The sequence below is a fragment of the Ochlerotatus camptorhynchus genome, unplaced genomic scaffold, assembly GCF_037179485.1.
Source record: "Ochlerotatus camptorhynchus isolate MF236.1 unplaced genomic scaffold, CSIRO-AGI_Acam_v1.1 ptg000298l, whole genome shotgun sequence".
Taxonomy (NCBI): domain Eukaryota; kingdom Metazoa; phylum Arthropoda; class Insecta; order Diptera; family Culicidae; genus Ochlerotatus; species Ochlerotatus camptorhynchus.
This window is the reverse complement of record NW_027040786.1, coordinates 18,336-38,786: the sequence shown is the minus strand read 5'-3', so window position 1 is coordinate 38,786 and position 20,451 is coordinate 18,336. Positions and strand designations below refer to the sequence as shown.

Here is a 20,451-nt window from a genome sequence, read left to right as displayed (position 1 = left end):
TAACAAATAGTTTCCACGGAAAATTATTAGTTTTTCTTTATGGACCGATTTACCCCAAAAAGCGTCTGTTTTACTTGAAAAATTTGGAAACTTTCCTCCTTCTAGTAGTTCTCACTTCGAAATGTAGGTAGCGAAAACTTGGAAAAGTTTTGGGTACTTTTTTCTTACCGTGCAGTATGTCTTACACTGTAATTCCAAACTAGAGGAGAATCATAATTCTCGGGTTGAACAGTAGGGGGCTTGTCAAAAAATGAACAGAAAAATTGTAGGCTCCCTACAATTCTATATATTTCTAGGTACTTCGGTCGGACTGAATCGATCTTTCTGGCTCAAGACTTCAAGGAAGTTAGAAGTGCGCGGCGCGTTATTACAATCGAGGTTGTCCGTTGTGTAAAAAGTGTGTGGTTCTCTTTGTAAATTAATATTGTTTTCTATTTTAGATTAGTTATTAACTAGTGGTATAAAAAGTCGAGTGTTTGAAAAGTTAGTGTTAGTACGTGTTAGTAGAGGTAAAAGTGTTAATTTGTTAATAAAAATATATCCTAAAAGTTAGTATTACCTACCTAGGGGTGCTGTGCCGGAGAAAGGGACCATTGTCCATCTCCAATACAAGGAATTAACGGAGTGCAAATTGGAAAAAGGTAACCTTTTATCGATATTATGGATGGCCTTTGAAATGTACCCTAAATTCGGTGACGTGAGACTAATCACAACTTGAACAGGCCATGTGTGGCATTTTTCCGTCCGTCTAGCTAGAACTCGGACTACTCAGCTCATAATTCGACGGTCAAATACCACGTGGACATTGTTGTCCTCCGGAAAATACATCCCTGAGCCAGGAATCGTCCCTGAGGGTGTTCCATTGGAGGCCACGGCAGATGAGAGATTTTCTCGAGCGTTAAGGTACACCACATCTCTCCTAGTACGCCATTTTAGTGGCAGAACGACGGCTAGGACCGGCCATGGTTTCTGCCACTCTGGGAGCTACACGTCGCCAGAACAAGGGCTGGTACCATCCATTGTGTCAGCCATTCTGGGGAGCCATGAGTCCCCTGGATAAGGCCATTGTTTCGGCCATAAACAAAACCCTGGGAGCGCTCCCTTCCACGTTTGCACTAAGGGAAGTGAAAAAAGCAGAGTAACAATTGTAACATTAACGGTTTGAAGATCCCAATACAAGAGCATCAAAAATTACATTGACTGGAGATAAACTACGAGGAACTAAGAGTAAACTGTATTCCCTCCTATTAACCTTCAAAAACCGTGACAATTGATGAGCAACCGGTACCATTTCAACGGAAGTGTAGTTTTAAAGTTTACATGCCATCGAAACCTTCAAAATATGGGTTGAAGATGTGGCTGATGCGCATAACTCATATGCCTGCAATATGCAGATGAATTTCGGAGGTAGGAAAAATATTGAATCTAAATTCATTTGGTATGCTTAACAATAAACATATCATTACAGGACCACACCTTGTGTCAAAAATTAATAAACCACCTGTCTCTGTTCGAACAAAAGCCCACACTTTCGATTCGCCACAACCAACGATAAAGAAAATGAGGGAAGAGAAACAATCAAAAAGGGTTGTGCTTGATCTTATTGAGGGTTTGAAGGATAGTGGCAGGGAAGTCGTAACAGCCAATTTTTTCAGTTCTGCTGAGCTCTGTGATGAGCTGTACCTAAAGAAAATCATGTTGACCTGGAAAATAGTAAATCTAGAAGAGAACTTCCATCGGAATTTCTGTCGAACAAGACAAGGCAAGAGCAGTCCGTGCTAGTTGCATTTCATGGCCCTCTGACACTGACGTCATATAGACGACTTCACGGCTTACATATACCAGGCTAGCTACTCCGCTACTGTCATTTTTGTGTGTGACGTCATCAGAATCGCTGAAATAAACAAACAGTTTTCTTCAACGTTGGAAATTCACAATTTTTAAACTTCTGCAATGAAAATTATCGATTCGCATCACTTAAATTGAATCGTAACCACACTAAAAAGCGTTGAGGCGATGATTGATGTAAGTAGGTAACATTCTGCACCGTAGCAAAAATATCTAGTCGCAATTTCCTACCCTGCAACGACATCGGCTGTGATTTTTTCAACATCTACCGGTTCAACTTTTTTGGCAACAGGACCTGACAGGAACATGTACCAACCTTTCAGTACAAATAGTGTGATACTTCGTTCTACGAATTGTTTAGGTTTCTGAATAAAACAGAGTAAAACTTGCGCAAAGAAAGTTTATATGTTTTCTATTTCAATTGAAAAAAATCCATCAATCATGTTATTGCTTAGATTAGTTTTCTTCTCTTCTTTTAAGACTGGCTTTATTGTTATACAAACGAATCCTGAAAAAAAAGTTGTTTAACCCTGACTGGCAGGTCTGTCGCATGAGATACTTCCACATATTTCTCTATCGCGTTCTCGTATCAGTTAAGTTATTATTATTATTATTTAACTTTATTAGGGAGGCTTTCAGCATTGGGCTGGTTCGCCTCCATATCAGTTAAGTTTATCACCATGTCCGAAAATGAAGCAGTTTTCCAAGCACATAAGTAGAGCGTTTTGAACTCTTGGCTGGGTTTTGTAAGATCACCCTCCGATAATTGGTCCACCCAAGTAAATTCCGTCGAATCATCAGTGACCTGATTTCTCATATACAGTTTTCTAATGATGTATCTTGCTAAATATTCTATAGCATCTTCTACGAATGCAGTCATCATTAAGTTATCATCAAGTTCGAATTCAACTGGTTTCATCAACATGCTCTGATGTCCCTACATCAATTTCGTTCAGCAAGTTGGCCGTCAGCAGGAGATCTACAAGTTCCTCTGTCCCTTCTTCTACATTACTCCAATCGTTAACTTGTTGTGTGGATTCGGAACGGCCTAAATGGGAAGAAATCAAGAACTATTTAAGTGTATATATTGAGAATATGTAATGGAAAATAAACAGATATACAGTGAACTCTCTGTAATTCAATATTGAAGGGACCATTATTTTTTACTATGGTTCTATAACTCGATATCTAGTTGCGGAGAGTATACTGTAGTTACAATAAACAGTACATAACAAAACAATATAATACCGAAATGAATAGTATGTGTGGTTACACATGGCATTTATGTGTACACATATTAAGTATGTGTCCGACACATAAATATTATTTGTTGATCACATTGCAAAAATTTATGTGGGATACATAAAACATTCTTTGAAATTTTATCATTGGGCGAAAAGCGATTTCCCTAACACAGATTTCAAAGTTGAATTTCATCCAGTCTCACCAACCAACAACCAACCAGTCTTATTCAATCACCGCGTGGTGAGTGGTGGTGTCCTTCCAGTACACAACGAAAGACTCCCCGCAAGCCTCAACCGCGGATTGGATTCAGTTTCAATCACCGTGTGTGGTGGTGTCCGGTCGTCGGCATCAGCAGCAGCAGTGCTTTCGGCGCATTGTTCTCCACAACGAAAGGCTGCCTGCAAGCAGTAAGCTACAGCCCACATGAGCATCCATAGAAGGAGGAAGAAGCCGCACCGCTATTAATCGGAATCAGTAGCTCTTCGTGAGTCACTGTGGGCCATCTATGTCAAGCGCGTCACCCTCATTCCAAACAACATACAGCTCACCAGTCTCATCTGTGTTTAAGACCCTAATGCTCAGCATTACTCTACCATCACGACAAAACGGTCCTTTTCAGGACCACCATAAATTTTTGAAAGAGTTTGTTTTTTGACATTTGTCAAGGTCATCAATTGGATGTCAGTTTCCATATCAAGATAGAGCTGGAATTAGGGCGTAACAACCAGTCTTGAAAGTCAAAGCTCACCTACACACTTAAAAATACCTAATCTTACACTTGACGGAATCCATCTTTGGCATAAAGAATGAGACGTAAACAAACATGTCATGTAAAATTAAGTGCTCCGAGACTGAAAAATTCGAAAGTACGTTTGATTGAGCTGAATTTCGGGTTTATTATGACTCAATTTTCTGTCTAAATTGACGCTCGTATACGTCAGTCTCAGAACACCTAAATTTACATCAATTTTTCGAAGTGTGTACGCAAAGCAACATCACCATCAGGTAAGGTAAGACTTCCCCTACCCGACGGTAATGTTGGTTTGTGTGGCCATGGCTTGCCTAAAAGTCATCGAGAGAAATCATTGTTTACAAAAGCTATTACGCCTAATTCCAGCTCTATCAAGATACGTTTAAATCTAACATACTATTGGGGGTGTGATTTCAAAAACCAAAGTCGGTCGCGGCATGTAAGTGGTCTGGTTTTGATCCAGAGATGATGGATTTTAATTCTTAATACGCCAATCGATAGGAATTTGATTCTACGAATCTGTTCAAAATGTCACTATTGAAAATTGCTGGAATGTGTAACCATAGACGTAACTCTAAGACCAGAAGGTCCCGAAGAAACGAGCTCAACTTTTTGGCTCAGCTCTGGTACTATCTTCGGTCCCAAGCTAATCGATTCACCCCTCGAAACCTCGATAATTTCGTATTGATTGTTGGTGTAACTGTTGCTATGATAGTTAAAATTATCACCTATTGCTTGCGAAAAGCGATCTCCCTAACACAGATTTCAAAGTTGAATTCCATCCGGTCTCACCAAACGGTGTCTATTCACTCACCGCGTGGTGAGGGGTGGTGTTCTCCAGTGCACAACGAAAGGTTGCCTGCAAACAGCGAGCTGCAGCCCACATGAGCATCCATAGAAGGAGGAAGAAGCCGCACCGCTATTGATCGGAATCAGTAGCTCTTCGTGAGTTGCAGTGGGCCATCTATGTCAAGCGCGTCCATACTAAAGAGTATAATTTTTTTATTCCTACACAAAACACAAGCTTGTGCTGCAAGGCGTGGACCAGAGATGTTATGCCTCAGAACATCCCGGCGGCGCCGACTGGGATTAAACCCAGGTCTGCTGGGGTGAGATATAATCACGCTTACCACTACACCACCGGCGCCGCTCATTGACGCGTTATTAATCGGTATTCCTTTTTGGAATGAAGGCATGTTTTTTTTTATTATTTGGTGTCATGCATACTGTCATGCTTCGGACAGCTTTGGACGTACCATCATATGGTTTTTGTTGGAATGATCAAACGCTTGCATCCGCTCTCCATATCTTACAGTAGACGAGGAGTTGAATAAATCGAACCAATCGTTGAGAAGTTTAATAACCTCACTTTCAGAAGGCGGTCTCATGGCCATCCGGGTCCATGTTAACGTCACGACCCAACATTCTTTTGACGTAGGACTACGTCTGTGATTTCTATATGGGGGTACACTTTGTGAAAACCGAAAATGGAACATGTAACAAAATTATGAATGATTTTTGAACGTTAATAACTCAGTTACCTATGGACCAATTTCAATAATTTTATCACCAATCGATCAGAAATATTCCTACGCATCTGATAAACTTAAGACTTTATCATTTTTAAAAATGTTACTATTGAAAATTGCACGAATGTGCAACTGTTGCTATGATAATTAAAATTATCACCAATTTCCTGCGAAAAGCGGTTTCCCTAACACAGATTTCAAAGTTGAATTGCATCCGGTCTTACCAAACGGTGTTTATTCAATCACCGCGTGGTGAGTGGTGGTGTTCTCCGGTACACAACGAAAGACTCCCCGCAAGCAGCTAGCGGTCAAGGCTGACCTTAATCGCTGATCGAATTCAGTTCCAATTATCGTGTGTAGTGATGTCCGACCGTCGGCATCAGCAGCAGCAGCAGTGCTTTCGGCACGTGGCGTTGAACATTGTTCTCCAGTACACAACGAAAAGCTGCCTGCAAGCAGCGAGCTGCAGCCCACATAAGCATCCATAGAAGGAGGAAGAAGCCGCACCGCTATTGATCGGAACCAGTAGCTCTTCGTGCGTTTCTGTGGGTCATCTATGTCAAGCGCGTCATACTAAAAAGTATAAACAGAGAGAACCCCGCTCAAATTCCTATTCCTACACAAAACACAAGCTCCTGCTGCAATTAACAAATAAGATTTATTATATAAGACCACGCAGTCGTACGTCGCCATTGCGTACAACCCCATAGGACTGTCCCTTGTAGTTTTTTATATCGCAGATCCAAGTGTTTAAAAAACCGCGGAACTCAAGGATAAGTATCATGGATTGATCATTCGCGGATGTTCCGGATATTTCGTAGAATGGTCCTTTGGCCATCCGGGTCATTTTTATGTCAGGACCCTAAATTCTATCTTATTTAATAGTTCAAGTGTTTTAGAAAATAACCGTGGACTCTAGGATCAGTTTCATGGATGAACCACTTTACTCAGGATGCTGGTCTCATGGCTATCCGGGTCCATGCTTATGTCACAATCCCAAATTATTTCTTATACCACAGTTCCATGTTCCATGGTGCTATAGGATCAGTTTCATGGATGAACCACTTTTACGGATGATCCGAATATTTAGAATGCTGGTCTCATGGCCATCCGGGTCCATGTTTATGTCACGACCCCAAATTCTTTCTTATATCACAGATCCAAGTGTTTTCGAAAAAACGCGGAGCTCTAGGACCAGTTTCATGGATAGACCACTTAACGGATGTTTCGCATCTTCCGGAGGACGGACCCATGGCCATCCGGAACCACGTTTATCGCACGACCCAAAACTCATTCTATCATTACAGTTTCTAATGTTTTTCAAAAAACTGCAGAGCTGATCCAGATCTTCAGGAGGGTGACCCCATGGCCATCTGGGTCCATATTTATGACACCACCCACGACCCAATCAGGCTAAGGCCTTGTTGTCCTCTGTTGTCCGAAGAAGTCGTCTCCACTCTACTCGATCTATGACCACACTTCGCCAGCCTCGTAGTCTGGCATAGTCCAGGTCTCGTGGCCGTAGAGGACCACCGGTCTAATCAGCATCTTGTTGATAGTCCTCTTCGTGCGGCGGCGAATTTTATTCGATCCGAGCGTCCTCCAGAGTCCAAAGAAGGCACGATTCCCTGCGTCCTTGAATTTATCTGCTGGTATCATTTTCGGCGATCACCTCGATTTCGTCACCGTCAATCTGAACTCGGGGTGGGAAGCTAGCATTGTCTTCCCTAGAACCTCTTCCTCTCATGTATTTTGTCTACGATGCGTTGATGGCAAGTCCAATCCGCCTAGTTTCACCCTTCAGTCTGATGTTCGTTTCCGCCATCGTATCAAAGTTCCGTGCCATGATGTCGATGTCAAGAAGTGCCACTCGTGTCCATCTCAGCTCTTCTGATCACACCTTCTAACGCGATGTTGATTAGCAGACACGAAAGTCCACCCCCTTCGAGTCCCAGAGTGTCCCCGATACTCGAACAACGCACATCACTCGATCCATCGTCGCCTTGACCAATCACATCAGTTTATCCGAAAATCTGTACTCGTGTATGTGGCGCTCAGTAGTGTGATCGCGCGGTAGTTGCAGCAATCCAACAGCCTCGCTGCAGCAGTACTACCTATGGTGGAACGGATGTCACGCCAGCCATCTTCAAGAGTAGCTGCGCCAAGCTGCTCTTACGTGGGTAGTGCAGCTGTTGCACGTAGTACTGGGCAACACCGACGTCCCGCAATTGCTCAATGTTGGGTTGCGGCGTTATGTACCGTCGAGAGTTTTGAACGCATGAATACTGCAACTAAGTAGTGGTCCCTGAACACCTGCTATGCTTTTGTGCAGCAATCTTCAATAAATGGCGTATTTTTCTGGATTAGGGGCTGACAGATCCCCTTTGATATTTGGAATGCAGGTCCCAGTCAAGTAGAACATTTCATTCGAAATGTAATACCTGGCTGGGAAAATGCTTTTGGTCAGTCTATATCGGTTGCTTCACAAAATAGTGATACGATATAACTGATAAAGCAATTTCACAACAGATCAAAGTAATGGTCGCAGTGATGAATATATCTAACACAGAAAAAAAAGTAGTGGTCGGAATCTATGTTCGCACTGTGGTACGTGCGGACGTTGATAATGTCGGAGAAGAATTTCGATTAGAACGTGATCGATTTGGTTTTCTGTGTGTTGGTCAGGTGATCTCCAGGTGGATTTGTTGAAATCCGTGCGGGAGAAAAGGTAATTTGGACTACCATATTACGGGAGGCTGCAAAGTTCACATACTTTTTCATATAGAAACTTCTATAATAATCTTCTTACGAAGCTTCCTCTGCATGCTTCTTTTAGAGTCATCAAAAGCTTTTAGAAACGTATTCCAGAAGTTTATTTTAGGAGCTTATTCTAGACTCTTGCCCGTTGCTCCGCTCCTCTGACTAAAAAATCGCACGGGCAGGACAGTAAATCTGAGAAGCTATGCAGAAATGGAGCAATTTTCGAAGGTTTATCGATCGAAATTTTAAAAAAATATTTCCAAAACATGAAAAATTATGGATCATTCCTATATTTTATTTTCATTTCGCCCACAACTTGAAAGAATTGGACATATTTTAAAAAAGGAATCATTCCTATAAATCAAACATATTTATTAATTAGAAAAATTCCTAAAGGAAGGGAGGAAGCAATATATTAGAATAGCTTGAAAAAATCGAACCTTCTTAATCTTTTTATCGAGACTAATTTCAAAATTTACTAAGTTTTGAGAAAAGTTCAAACCCCTAGAAAATGGCTGGCTTTTCGGCGAAATGACGCATTCAGCGAAGTGACCATCGGCGAAATTACCCATTTGGCGAAATGACCTTCAGCGAAACGTCCTTCGACGAAACGTCCTTCGTCAAAATGTCCCGCATCCCCCATATCATCTGAAGGTTTTTTTGTTTGGAAATTTATTAGAACTCATCAACAAATAAATTCCGCTCTCCACTACAGGTCCAGAAAAAACGTTCAAAATCGTATCTCGCCTTGGAGAGGACGCTCCTGTCTGCACCACCCCTAACAGTACCGCTGGACGATGTGTAGCTCTGAGCGATTGTGCTCCAATAGTAAAAATTCTTCTAGATGCATCTGCCGCAAAACAAGCCATTACTCCCACTCAAGCCAACTATCTTCGCAGCAGCGTTTGTTCACCGGGGTCTACAATGGTAACGACCTGAAATCATTTGAATATTTACACGTTTTCAGTCACCATGGTTTCATTTCAGACATCCACCTACTATGTTTGCTGTGACGAGGTAGCTCTTCAGCTAAGGACACAACCTGATTCAACTTCTCCAGCTACATCAACAACGCTAAGTGTGACCAACGATATGACCAATCATCCCAACGCGCGATTGCTCAACTCCAACAGATGTGGCAGAACCAGTCTCGATGATAAGATTGCATTTGGCGAGCAGGCTCCAATGTATCAGTATCCTTGGATGGCAATGTTGATATATCGTTCATCGACCGGTCGAGAGGGTCCTGAATGTGGAGGTACTGTTATCAACAGTCGCTATGTCCTGACGGCGGCTCATTGCATTGACGGTCAAATTGAAAGATTGTATGAAAATTAACTGCAATTTAGAAAATGTTCACCATCCAAACTTTTCATTTTTAGGTTGTACGTGCGGTTGGGAGAGTACGACACTCGGACCAATCCGGATTGTGATGAATTCATGGATTGTGCACCTCCGTATAAGATATACGGTGTCGAAGACTACGTATCCCATCCAAATTTTACGCGAGTGGTTCGAAACGGAAACGACATCGGTCTGCTTCGTATGAATCGCTCCATTGAGTTCGATATCAACGACGTGATGCCAATTTGTTTGCCACTTTCCAATTCCCTAAACAGCTTCGATCCGGCTTTGTTCTGGATTACAGGGTGGGGACTAACGGAACGGTTGGAAAATAGTCCCGTTTTACTCCAAACGCGTATTCCATCGATAGAGTGTAGCATAAGTTCCCGTTCGATCTGTGCTGGATTTGGCAATGGCACCCTTCACTGTCGAGGTGATTCTGGTGGACCGATGAAGGTGCAGGTGCCAGAGTTGAACTTCCGATACGTTCAATATGGAATCATTTCAGCTGGACCAGGCTGCGGGGTGGCAGGAACTCCGGGTGTTAGCACCCGGGTTTCGTTCTTTGTGCAATGGGTACTGGACAATATTCGAGAGTAATTATTTGCCCACGGTGTTTGAGTCAATAAATGGAGAGTGAAATGATAATCAATCAATTCTGTTTATTCAATTTCGGTGTGAGTATACCTAGAGTAATCCTGTTGACTTCGATTCAGTCATATTCAATCGTGATGTTGGTGGTTTTGTTCATTATTCTGTTCCTTGCTGAGGTATTTGGGAAACTAGTTCCTGTAATTGATAGAAATTACAGTGAGAATGGATACTATTATCTTGGAACTCAGATAATTGATCACTATTTTGCCGACCGGCATTATGTGAATGTGATTGAAACTAGTTTGGACAACCAAATGTTAGCTGAAGAATTTGTATGTGAGCTACAAAGTCATTCGATTTACATCATAACCATGGAAAGGTAAGTGCGCGCATAATAAATGGTATATACATTGTAACTAAGGATTTCTTACATTATATGTAAAAAAAAAGTAATGTAAAGCTTTGAAAAACTGATCTTGAATGGAGCAAGACGAACACCATCAAACTATAAGGAGTATAAGGCCTAAAACTCTTTCCACACACACATCAATATAATGAAATTGTTACATAAAATACAGTTTAGACTATTTCATGAAAATAGCTTAAAAAATTATAAGAATACAACATGATTCCAAGTAAAATCTCGTGAAATTTATTTAACGATTGTCTACTATTGGGGGACTTTGAAAAAACTTTAACTATACCAGTTGAAATTATTCAAAAGTTATCTAATTTTTTACAAGAAGAGAATTTATGCCTATTATTGTTGTTGTCCCATATGGCTTACCATTTCTTTTGAAACTTTTTTAAAGTTTAACAATTTTGTATAATTGTTCTTCAAGCATAAGATTCTCTAAAATTGTGGGAATAATTATTCTGCTCAACATAGTTACTGTGGCCATCTTGCCCCACTTTCCCGTATAGCGAACAAGTAACTGAATACACTTTCCAGTGAACTTAGTTGCAAGTGCGACGGTAGCCTATAACATAATTCAATATATATAGTATATAATTTGTAACAATTCACATGCAGAGATTATTGACTATCTTATAATCAACTGAGCTACATAGTTCTTAACCTTTGAGTGCCTAACGTCTAAATTTGCATAGATTTCAAAATTCAATTTGCTCATAATTTGCAAATCATAATTTGTCAATCTTTTTCTTCACAACAAATTGCATTTTGTCGGGAATCTATTGAAATTTTTGAATCCATCTGAAAATATTTGGATCAATACATGGTTCTGGAGTTATTCCGGTTCACGTTGGGGTCACTTTTGGTCGGCATTCGGCTTTACTGTTCTGTAATAAGTATACACACGATGAACATCATGTTTTTTCTCTCAAATGATGTAATTGGACCAATGACAGCTATACCGAGGGTCCACGATCACATTGGGCATCCCGGGAATGTTCTGGTGCCCCTGGGAAAGTGGCCAATTCTCAACAAGAACCAAAACCCATCATGCGACATATCAAACTTCATGATTTTACAAATATTGGCCAGTAATGGTCTTATTGAAAGGTCCACATATCTCGATAACCACTGAACTTAATTGGTGTTGATGCTAGTTGGGTCAGATTTTGAGCAATTGACATCACATGCTTGCAACATGAAAGCGGCAAGATTACACACAAAAAATGTCCTCAAAAGCACTCTTATCAGTCCGCAAAAGTAATTAAAATGTAATTCAATTGATTAAGAATTGACGCGTAAAATTTGTGAATCACACATTACGTCGTCAGGACCTAGAATACTATATCTAAATAACGTTTTGATGGGTGACATTAACCAAGCATAATCGTAAGCCACCAAGAGCAGCTGTCGAATTAGCATCAGTGCTTCAATCCAACTTTCCATGCTCGGTAATGGCGGCCTGTTTGTATGAATAAATTTATCCTTCACTGTGCTTTTTGACACTATCTGGATGTTCAGATTTTGACCCCTTCCTTTCTCTCGCCCAGTTATTTTGCAATTTTTTGTAGAAGTATTTACTTGAATAAAGCTTTGAACAAGTTTGACGTGCTTTTTCTTTGCTGTGATTTTTCGGAGAAACGATTTCGGCATATTTTTAAAACAGTAAAAACAACACAATCTGATAGTGATTTCCAAAGTTATTCAAGTATGGGGCTGTCTTTCCGTTACTCTGAACAACACCCGTGTCATGAAGTTTTTTCAGAGCTTCAGAGGGCAGCAGCTCCGAAAACAAACTCCTCCAGTGAACCCCCGACGTTCTTTCGTTTGCGACGACGTCACGGAGAAGCGAACCACACGGGGTGATCCTGGGGACTCTTTTAGTGATCAAAATGTGAAAATTACAAAAAGATAACAGATACAGGACTACAGGAAATTTTCCCTGAAGAAAAGGAATCACCAGGAATCAGGATGTATTCAAAGAGAGGTAACATGTTAATTCTGTTGAATAGTACCAGGTGTGGATATCATCCTGATTCAAGCAAGAAAGGTGAACCATGAAAGTACCAGTAGCATCATGCAATTTCATTTTGTTGACATTGCTCATGGATTCATTTGGTGAGTTCGTTCCTACTTATTAACACTTGTGTTTATGATGATCATGTTGCTGCTAGGGTGGGGTACCTAAGGGGCTACCAGGACAAACACCTCGGCGGGCTTGGCTAAGCAACGGCCTAACAATGAGGGTGGGTCATTCAACGACCTCTTTTGATGGTTAGCTCGATCTGGAGGGCAATTCTTAGCCTCAAGGTCGGCTGGAGTGATTTACCGGGCTAATCAGGACTCGGATATAGTGTGATTGAATGGAAAAAGCTACTGAATTACAGATTTATTTCCCCACAAATTACATGCTGTGTGTGTGTGTGTGTGTGTGTGTGTGTGTGTGTGTGTGTGTGTGTGTGTGTGTGTGGTGTGTATGTTTTCTACAACTACCTGGCACTTAACCTTTCTAGCTTTGATGCTTCCAACGACCAACCAATCATATAATTACCAAAATCGGAACGTACGGTACGAGATGTCCACGTTTCATCCATTTATTGGATTCTGAAGCATCGTCATCTTTGATTTAAACAGGCCCGATGTTTTCTGAATAATCTTGCTCCTTAAATGCTGCACAGTAGGCCTGGCCGTTTTGATATGTGTGACGCATCTTCGATATGAAAAATATATCAAATAGACAAGAAAAATGATGGAGGTATCCCCATCATTTTCCAGGATGCTTTCAAGAACTGGCTGTGTTGGTGTTAGATTAGATTAGATTAGATTAAGTATTTACTTGAATAAAGCTATTTTGCAATTTTTTGTATAAGTATTTACTTGAATAAAGTAAATACTAACACAGCATATTGCAAAATCGCTGTTGTGAAACTTACTTATCACAACAATATCAAAAACAACAACTGTTTTGAGCAGTAATTGGTATCATATCAAATTGCAATAGTTAACGAAATATCAATAATAAAACTAAACATCTAAATTATGATTCAACTGTATTTTTTTTTTAATTTAGGACAAATTGAAGAAAAATTTAAGCAAGCCGAAAATAGTACAGTTCTACAACAGATTGAAAGAAGGAGTGGATACACTAGATAACGGCGGGATACACTTGCAAACGATGAACGAACAGATAGTCGTTTGCACCAGCCACACCAAACCGACCACCCACAAAAGCAGACACGTCCCCTCGAAAATGCAATCGAGAAATGTATAAGAACAATCTTCAACTGGAACGTACTCACCAAATCATTCCCGCATGCCCGATGCTTAATTTTCTCTAGTCATTTTTAAACAATTCCTCCTCCAGCGAATCCAACCACACAATAACTAAATACCACTTTTCTTTTTCAAATCACTCTGTGCACAAAAGCAATGCACACCGTACTCGAAAAAAAATAAAGGTTTGTGTCCTATTCACGACCGCAGTATGACGTAGAACCACGAAAAATTGATGTATGTCATGCATTTTTGACTATTATACTTTATCCTAAAGGGGAGGAGGTGTTTTGCATGTATAACTTTTCCAAGTTCCTCATTTCCTCATTGTGATAGGTGGTCACGCCATGATCCACCTTAATCCGCTGCTTGCTGCAGGACCAATAGCCACGTCGTCCGAAGCAGTAATGAGCAGAGGCTTTTTTTTTACTTTAAATGATCTATATTTCTTGAATTTGTGTGGTTTACATGTATTACTTATCAAGTGACACAGACGCGTCTTTTCAACTTTAGTTACTTTGAAATTTCAATTATTATTAATTACAGTTCGTAGTCCTATCAGGCCTGTTTTAAGAATGACCACCCTGGTGGGATTGGTTTGTTTTAAATTTGAAAAAGGAGACTACTTATAACTACTATTTACAACTACACATTACCTACAACTACTATATACACCTAATCTACTATATACAAATTGCTTATCAAATCATGTTCTGATAAAATACATTTTTGTTTAAATTTGGTGCTAATTTCGTTAATTTTGGAATCTGTTTTGGCAATGTCTGCCTCTTCATGTAAATTTGTTATTCTAGTGTCGAAAGGACGATTAAGAACCATCCTCAGCACTCTATTCTGAGCGACCTGAATTTTGTTCCTGTGAGTTTGTGCACATGATTCCCACACCGGAGCTGCGTAGAGGATCGCAGGTGCTATGATTTGTTTGTAGACAGCCAGTTTGTTCACCCTTGCTAGGCGGGATCTGCGGCAAATCAACGGATACAGACACCTAACCAAGGCAGAACACTTGACTACTGCTTTCTCTACATGCGCACGGAAGAGGAGCTTTTCATCGATCAACATCCCGAGATAGGTTACTTTGGCGGACCACTCAACCCTTGTGCCAACCATGATTACAGTACAAGATGGAGCCGGTTTCAGTTTGGGCGATTGCCGATGTAGGAACATGATCGCTTGTGTTTTGGAGGGATTGATTTTAATTTTCTACGTGGTGGCATAATCAGCAAAGGCGTTAAGGCATCGTTGAAGTTTGTTCGTTATTTCGCGAGACATCCTTTCTTTGACGGCTATTGCGGTATTATCTGCGAACAGGAAGAACACGCAACCGTCTCCAAGGGGAGGAATGTCGGAAGTATAAATGCTGTAAAGCAAGGGGCCCAGCAGACTGCCTTGCGGCACTCCTGCTGGGATGGAAAACGTGTCGGAAAGACAACCATTCAACGATACCTTAAACGACCTTTGCTGAAGGTAGTTACGGGTGATTTTAACCAGATGTAATGGGAAGTTGAAGTTACAAAGCTTGTACACAAGTCCGTCATGCCAAACATTGTCAAACGCCTTTTCAACGTCTAACAAGGCCATGGCTGTGGACTTTGATACAGCTTTGTTACTTCGGATGTTATTCATCACCCGTACTAGCTGATGATTGGTGGAGTGCCCCTTTCTGAATCCAAACTGTTCCGGAAGGAGAATGTTATTTTCCTCGACAAACTTGAGCAAACGATTGAGAATGAGTTTCTCGAACAATTTGCTCAGCGCTGAAAGGAGGCTGATTGGTCTGTAGCTTGAAGGCAATGTTGGATCCTTACCAGGTTTGCGGATTGGTATGATTTTTGCTACTTTCCAGATACTTGGAAAGTAGTGCAGTTCCAAACATCTGTTGAAGATAGCGGTTAGAAGAGACTGCACTTTCATGCTGAGTCTCTTCAAGATCAAGTTGAATATACCGTCAAACCCGGGAGCCTTCATGTTCTTGGTGCATTTCAGCGCTGAGCAAATTTGTTGTACTGTAATCAAATCCGCCGGAGGCACGACACAAGGGGAGGCATCTAGGTTTTGAACGCATTGCGCAACCTGATCTTCGAGCGGACTTTGGATATTCGAGCCAAGCAAATGCGATGAAGCGACATGCTCGCCGATCGCATTTGCTTTCTCCTGTGGGGTGATTAAAAGCCGATCGTCATCATTTTCGACTTTGAGAGGTGGAATGGGTTTGGGATGAGTTTTCAGGACCTTGGCTACCTTCCAGAATGGTCTGGAGCGGTCGTCCAGATTCTGGACAACACGCCCGAAACTTTCATTTCGGAGTGAGTCCATTCTGGAAGCAATCTGTCTATTCAGATCAGCCATTTCACGTTTTTTGCCCAGATCTCCAGTCCATGAGCAGAGGCATGACAGCAGCGCTGTTTTATATCTTTTCAGGTTCAAGCAGAACGATGTACAACCAAATGGTACTCGATTATGACGACTGGGTTAGGGAAAATCGTTTATTTCATGAAAACGGAGATAACGTTATAATTTGTACATTTTTCAAATGCTCAGTGGAAAAAAAATATATTTATTTCAGCAGATTTGTAATGTAATATCCTATCGATTGGCGTATTTGGATTTTATTTTCATCTATAAATGACAAAGTTACAAGCGTTAAAAACCTAACACTATTTCACCACACATACTTTTTGATTTGCACCCCAGTATAGTCGACAAAGACGTAGTTCTACGTCAAAAATGCACCATTTTTATCCGTGTGTAACTTTTTTATCCGTGGGTAAAAATTTATGAAAATTTGGGTATAACTAGTTTGGAGTGAATTGTCACGGAGGCGAGACATTATTTTGGCTGGACCTGGCATCATGCCATTACGCGCGATTGACGTTGGATTGGTACAGAGACAATAACGTTGTTTTTGTACCAAAAACCGCCAACCCCCCAACAGTGATGGGCAACTGAATCAACCGGTGCGCACCGTGTGCTGGTTCGTGTTCAAAAAATACTCCTGTGTTTATGTAAGCGTGTACCCTGGTTCGGTTGAGTTTTAGTGTACCAGTGTGTTCTAAAGCAAAACCGTGTGCCGGTTTCGAGTTGATGTTCAGAACCGCAGCTTGAAAACCGAAAACCGGTGTGCTAGAATTTTGGTTTTGGTACACGAGATATAAACCGTGTGCAGGGTTCAATTATATGTTACCAAAACCGGGTATACCGTTCTTGGTTCGGAACATTGGCAAGAATTAAATAGCAGTGCTCCCAAAACGGTGAGTAAAATATTTGTACCAAGCGACAGATATTAATTCAATTGCCAAATATTTTGATAGACAATATTGGTGGCGAAGGAACTAGAAATCATTTTGAAGTCTGACAAATACCCTTCGATATGGGTATTTTTGGAGTCCACGTGACGCCTATAGTCTGGAAATCGATAACCGATACCTTCTTGAAATCCAGAAGGCGGCATCCTGTTGCAGATAAACTGAGAAATCCTGTCAAATACCCTTCGATATGGGTATTTCTGGAATCGGGGTGACGTAAAAATACCGGAAATCAATGTCTGACGCCATTTTGAAATCCAAGATGACGGCTTACGGTTGTAGGAAAACTGGGAAATACTAGCAAATACCCTTCAATATGGGTATTTTCGGAATCGGGATGACGTACAAAGACCGGAAATCATTGCCAGACCCCATCTTGAAATCCAAGATGGCGGCTTCCGGTTGTAGGAAAACTGGAAAATACTAGCAAATACGCTTCAATATGGGTATTTTCGGAATGAGGATGACCAATTTAGACCGGATATCAATGTCAGACACCATCTTGAAATCCAATATGGCAACTTCCGGTTATAGGAAAACTGAGAAATAGTAGCAAATACCCTTCAATATGGGTATTTTTGGAATCAGGATGAGGTTTATAGACCGGATATCAATGTCAGACACCATCTTGAAATTCAAGATGGCGGCTTCCGGTTTTAGAAAAACTGGGAAATAATGCCAAATATCCTTCACTATGGGTATTTTTGGAATCAGGATGACGTATACATACCCGAAATCAATGTCTGACGGCATCTTGAAAACCAAGATGGCGGCTTCCGGTTATAGAAAAACTGGAAAATAATGTCAAATATCCTTCAATATGGGTATTTTTGGAATCAGGATGACGTATAAAGACCGGAAATCAATGTCTGACGCCATTTTGAAATTCAATATGGCAGCTTCCGGTTGTAGAAAAACTGGGAAATAATGTCAAATATCCTTCGATATGAGTATTTTTGTTATCGAGATGACGTATAAAGACCGAAAATCAATGTCTGACGCCATCTTGAAATCCAATATGGCGGCTTCCGGTTATATAAAAACTGGGAAATAATGTCAAATATCCTTCAATATAGGTATTTTTGGAATCGTGATGACGTATAAAGACCCGAAATCAATGTCTGACACCATCTTGAAATTCAAGATGGCGGCTTCCGGTTGTAGTAAAACTGGGAAATACTAGCAAATTCCCTTCAGTATGGGTCAAATACCCTACAATTTAGGTATTTTCGGAACCAAGAAGACGTGTAGATGCCGAAAATGAATGTCTGTTGTCGTTTTGGAATCTAATATGGTGGCCATTGGGTTAAAAAAAAAGTGGCAAAAACCCTACAATATGGGTTCTTTTGAAATAGGGACGACGTGTAGATGCCGAAAATTGATGTCCGAAGCCATTATGGAATCCCCGATGCCGACCATATCGTATAATATTTTACACTTTTTCTAAAACAGGTGGTCACCATCTTGCATTCAAAAATGGCGTTGTACATCGATATTCGGCCTACACGCGTCATTTCCGAGGTGATAATACCCATATTGTAAGGTATTTCACAAGTTTTTAAAAGCCAATGCCTGCCATTTTGGAATCCAATAAGATGTTGGACATCGATTTTCAGCCTCTACACTCCCGGAAATAAATATAAAGACACATAAAAAAGCATGGCGCCTACCAAATATAAGAATCAGAGGAATTCTAAACCATGTATTTTTGGAAGCCACATTATCATGCTACAATATCACCCATAGAAATAACCAATTGCATCATGTACGCAGGAGAAATAAATGGAAATGTGATTTTCTCCTTAGGAAATAAATATAAGGACGCCATACAAAAATGTATGGGAAATTGGTCATTTTCGAAACATTACTATGCATGTCAACAATTCTTGTAGCACCAAAATAACCAAAGAGTTAGTTAAAGTAATAATTAAACTTAATTTCTGAAACGTTTTAAGCAGATCCAATCGCTAGAAGTTATCGAAAATTACAAAAAATCATTGGTTGATCAGCGATGATCAATTAGGTGATACATACATTTAGGCGTTTTCCGAGTTAGAATGTGTCTCGAAATGTTCAAACAAATTAATAGGAAGATGGGAAGAGCGCGTAGGCCCGTCACCCCCTCACTTTTACTAGATATCAGTTTTAGTGTAACTAAATAAACACAGGTCATCTTCCTATTAATTTGTTTGAACATCTCAAGACACATTCTAACTCGGAAAACGCCTAAATGTATGTATCACCTAATTAATCATCGCTGATCAACCAATGATTTTTTGTAATTTTCGATAACTTCTAGCGATTGGATCTGCTTAAAACGTTTCAGAAATTAAGTTTAATTATTACTTTAACTAACTCTTTGGTTATTTTGGTGCTACAAGAATTGTTGACATGCTTAGTAATGTTTCGAAAATGACCAATTTCCCATACATTTTTGTATGGCGTCCTTATATTTATTTCCTAAGGAGAAAATCACATTTCCATTTATTTCTCCTGCGTACATGATGCAATTGGTTATTTCTATGGGTGATATTGTAGCATGATAATGTGGCTTCCAAAAATACATGGTTTAGAATTCCTCTGATTCTTATATTTGGTAGGCGCCATGCTTTTTTATGTGTCTTTATATTTATTTCCGGGAGTGTATACGTCGTATCCTACACACTTAGATTTTTTTGACGATATTAGCACCATCGAGTAGTTCAGCATTTTATTTTTTTGGAGCAGGAAGACTTTTTGCGGGAATTGATGGAAGAAAATGACGATTTGATAAAGAATTTGCAGCGACTTTCAATGCACCATTCATTGCAACTCAAAAACTGCAGGCAGAATCCTTGGTCATGGGAGATCTTCTCTTTGCCTGGACTGAATGCGTGCTTCAACTTGTAGACTGTAATTCAGCAATGGCTACCACGTTGATGGATTGCATGAGTCATCAGAAACCCATTATATTCGAAAATAAATCTTACCTTGCCGCCGTTTTCTTGGACCCAAGACTCAACTATGCCGGAACAGAATTTTTTACGGAGGACCAGAAAGCTGTTGCAATACAACATTTGATGGTGCTCTGGGAAAAACTAAAAGTGAAAGTTGCAGAACAAGTGGTGGTTCCACTCACTTTGCCATCGACATCGACTGCTCTAGCTTCTCGTGTTGAGGCAATGTTGGAACAAAAGCACGTCTCAAGCGACATACGACAACAGTCCATCCAAAAAACGTTGAAACAGTTCTCATTGGGACAGAGAGTTTCATCAAATCAAGATATTCTTGAGTATTGGGACAGCCTAAAGCGAACGGAGCTTTTGCTGTTTGCTTTGTCACAAGTGGCCTTGGCTGTGCCTTGCACGCAGGTGTCGGTCGAAAGGGCGT

The 20,451-nt window shown here is 40.5% G+C and overlaps 1 protein-coding gene across 2 annotated transcripts in view; it reads left to right on the top strand.

The window, feature by feature from the left end:
• The window catches only part of LOC135706948 (serine protease easter-like), a 28,744-nt gene extending 18,611 nt beyond the window's left edge, over positions 1-10,133 (top strand). For both annotated transcript variants that reach the window (XM_065228637.1, XM_065228638.1), the window contains exons 4-6: positions 8,849-9,060; positions 9,121-9,458; positions 9,516-10,133. In XM_065228637.1, the coding sequence (XP_065084709.1) occupies positions 8,849-9,060; positions 9,121-9,458; positions 9,516-10,077 (1,112 nt within the window). In that variant the 3' untranslated portion in view covers positions 10,078-10,133. The remainder of the gene's footprint in view (positions 1-8,848; positions 9,061-9,120; positions 9,459-9,515) is intronic.
• Positions 10,134-20,451: the final 10,318 nt, after the last annotated feature.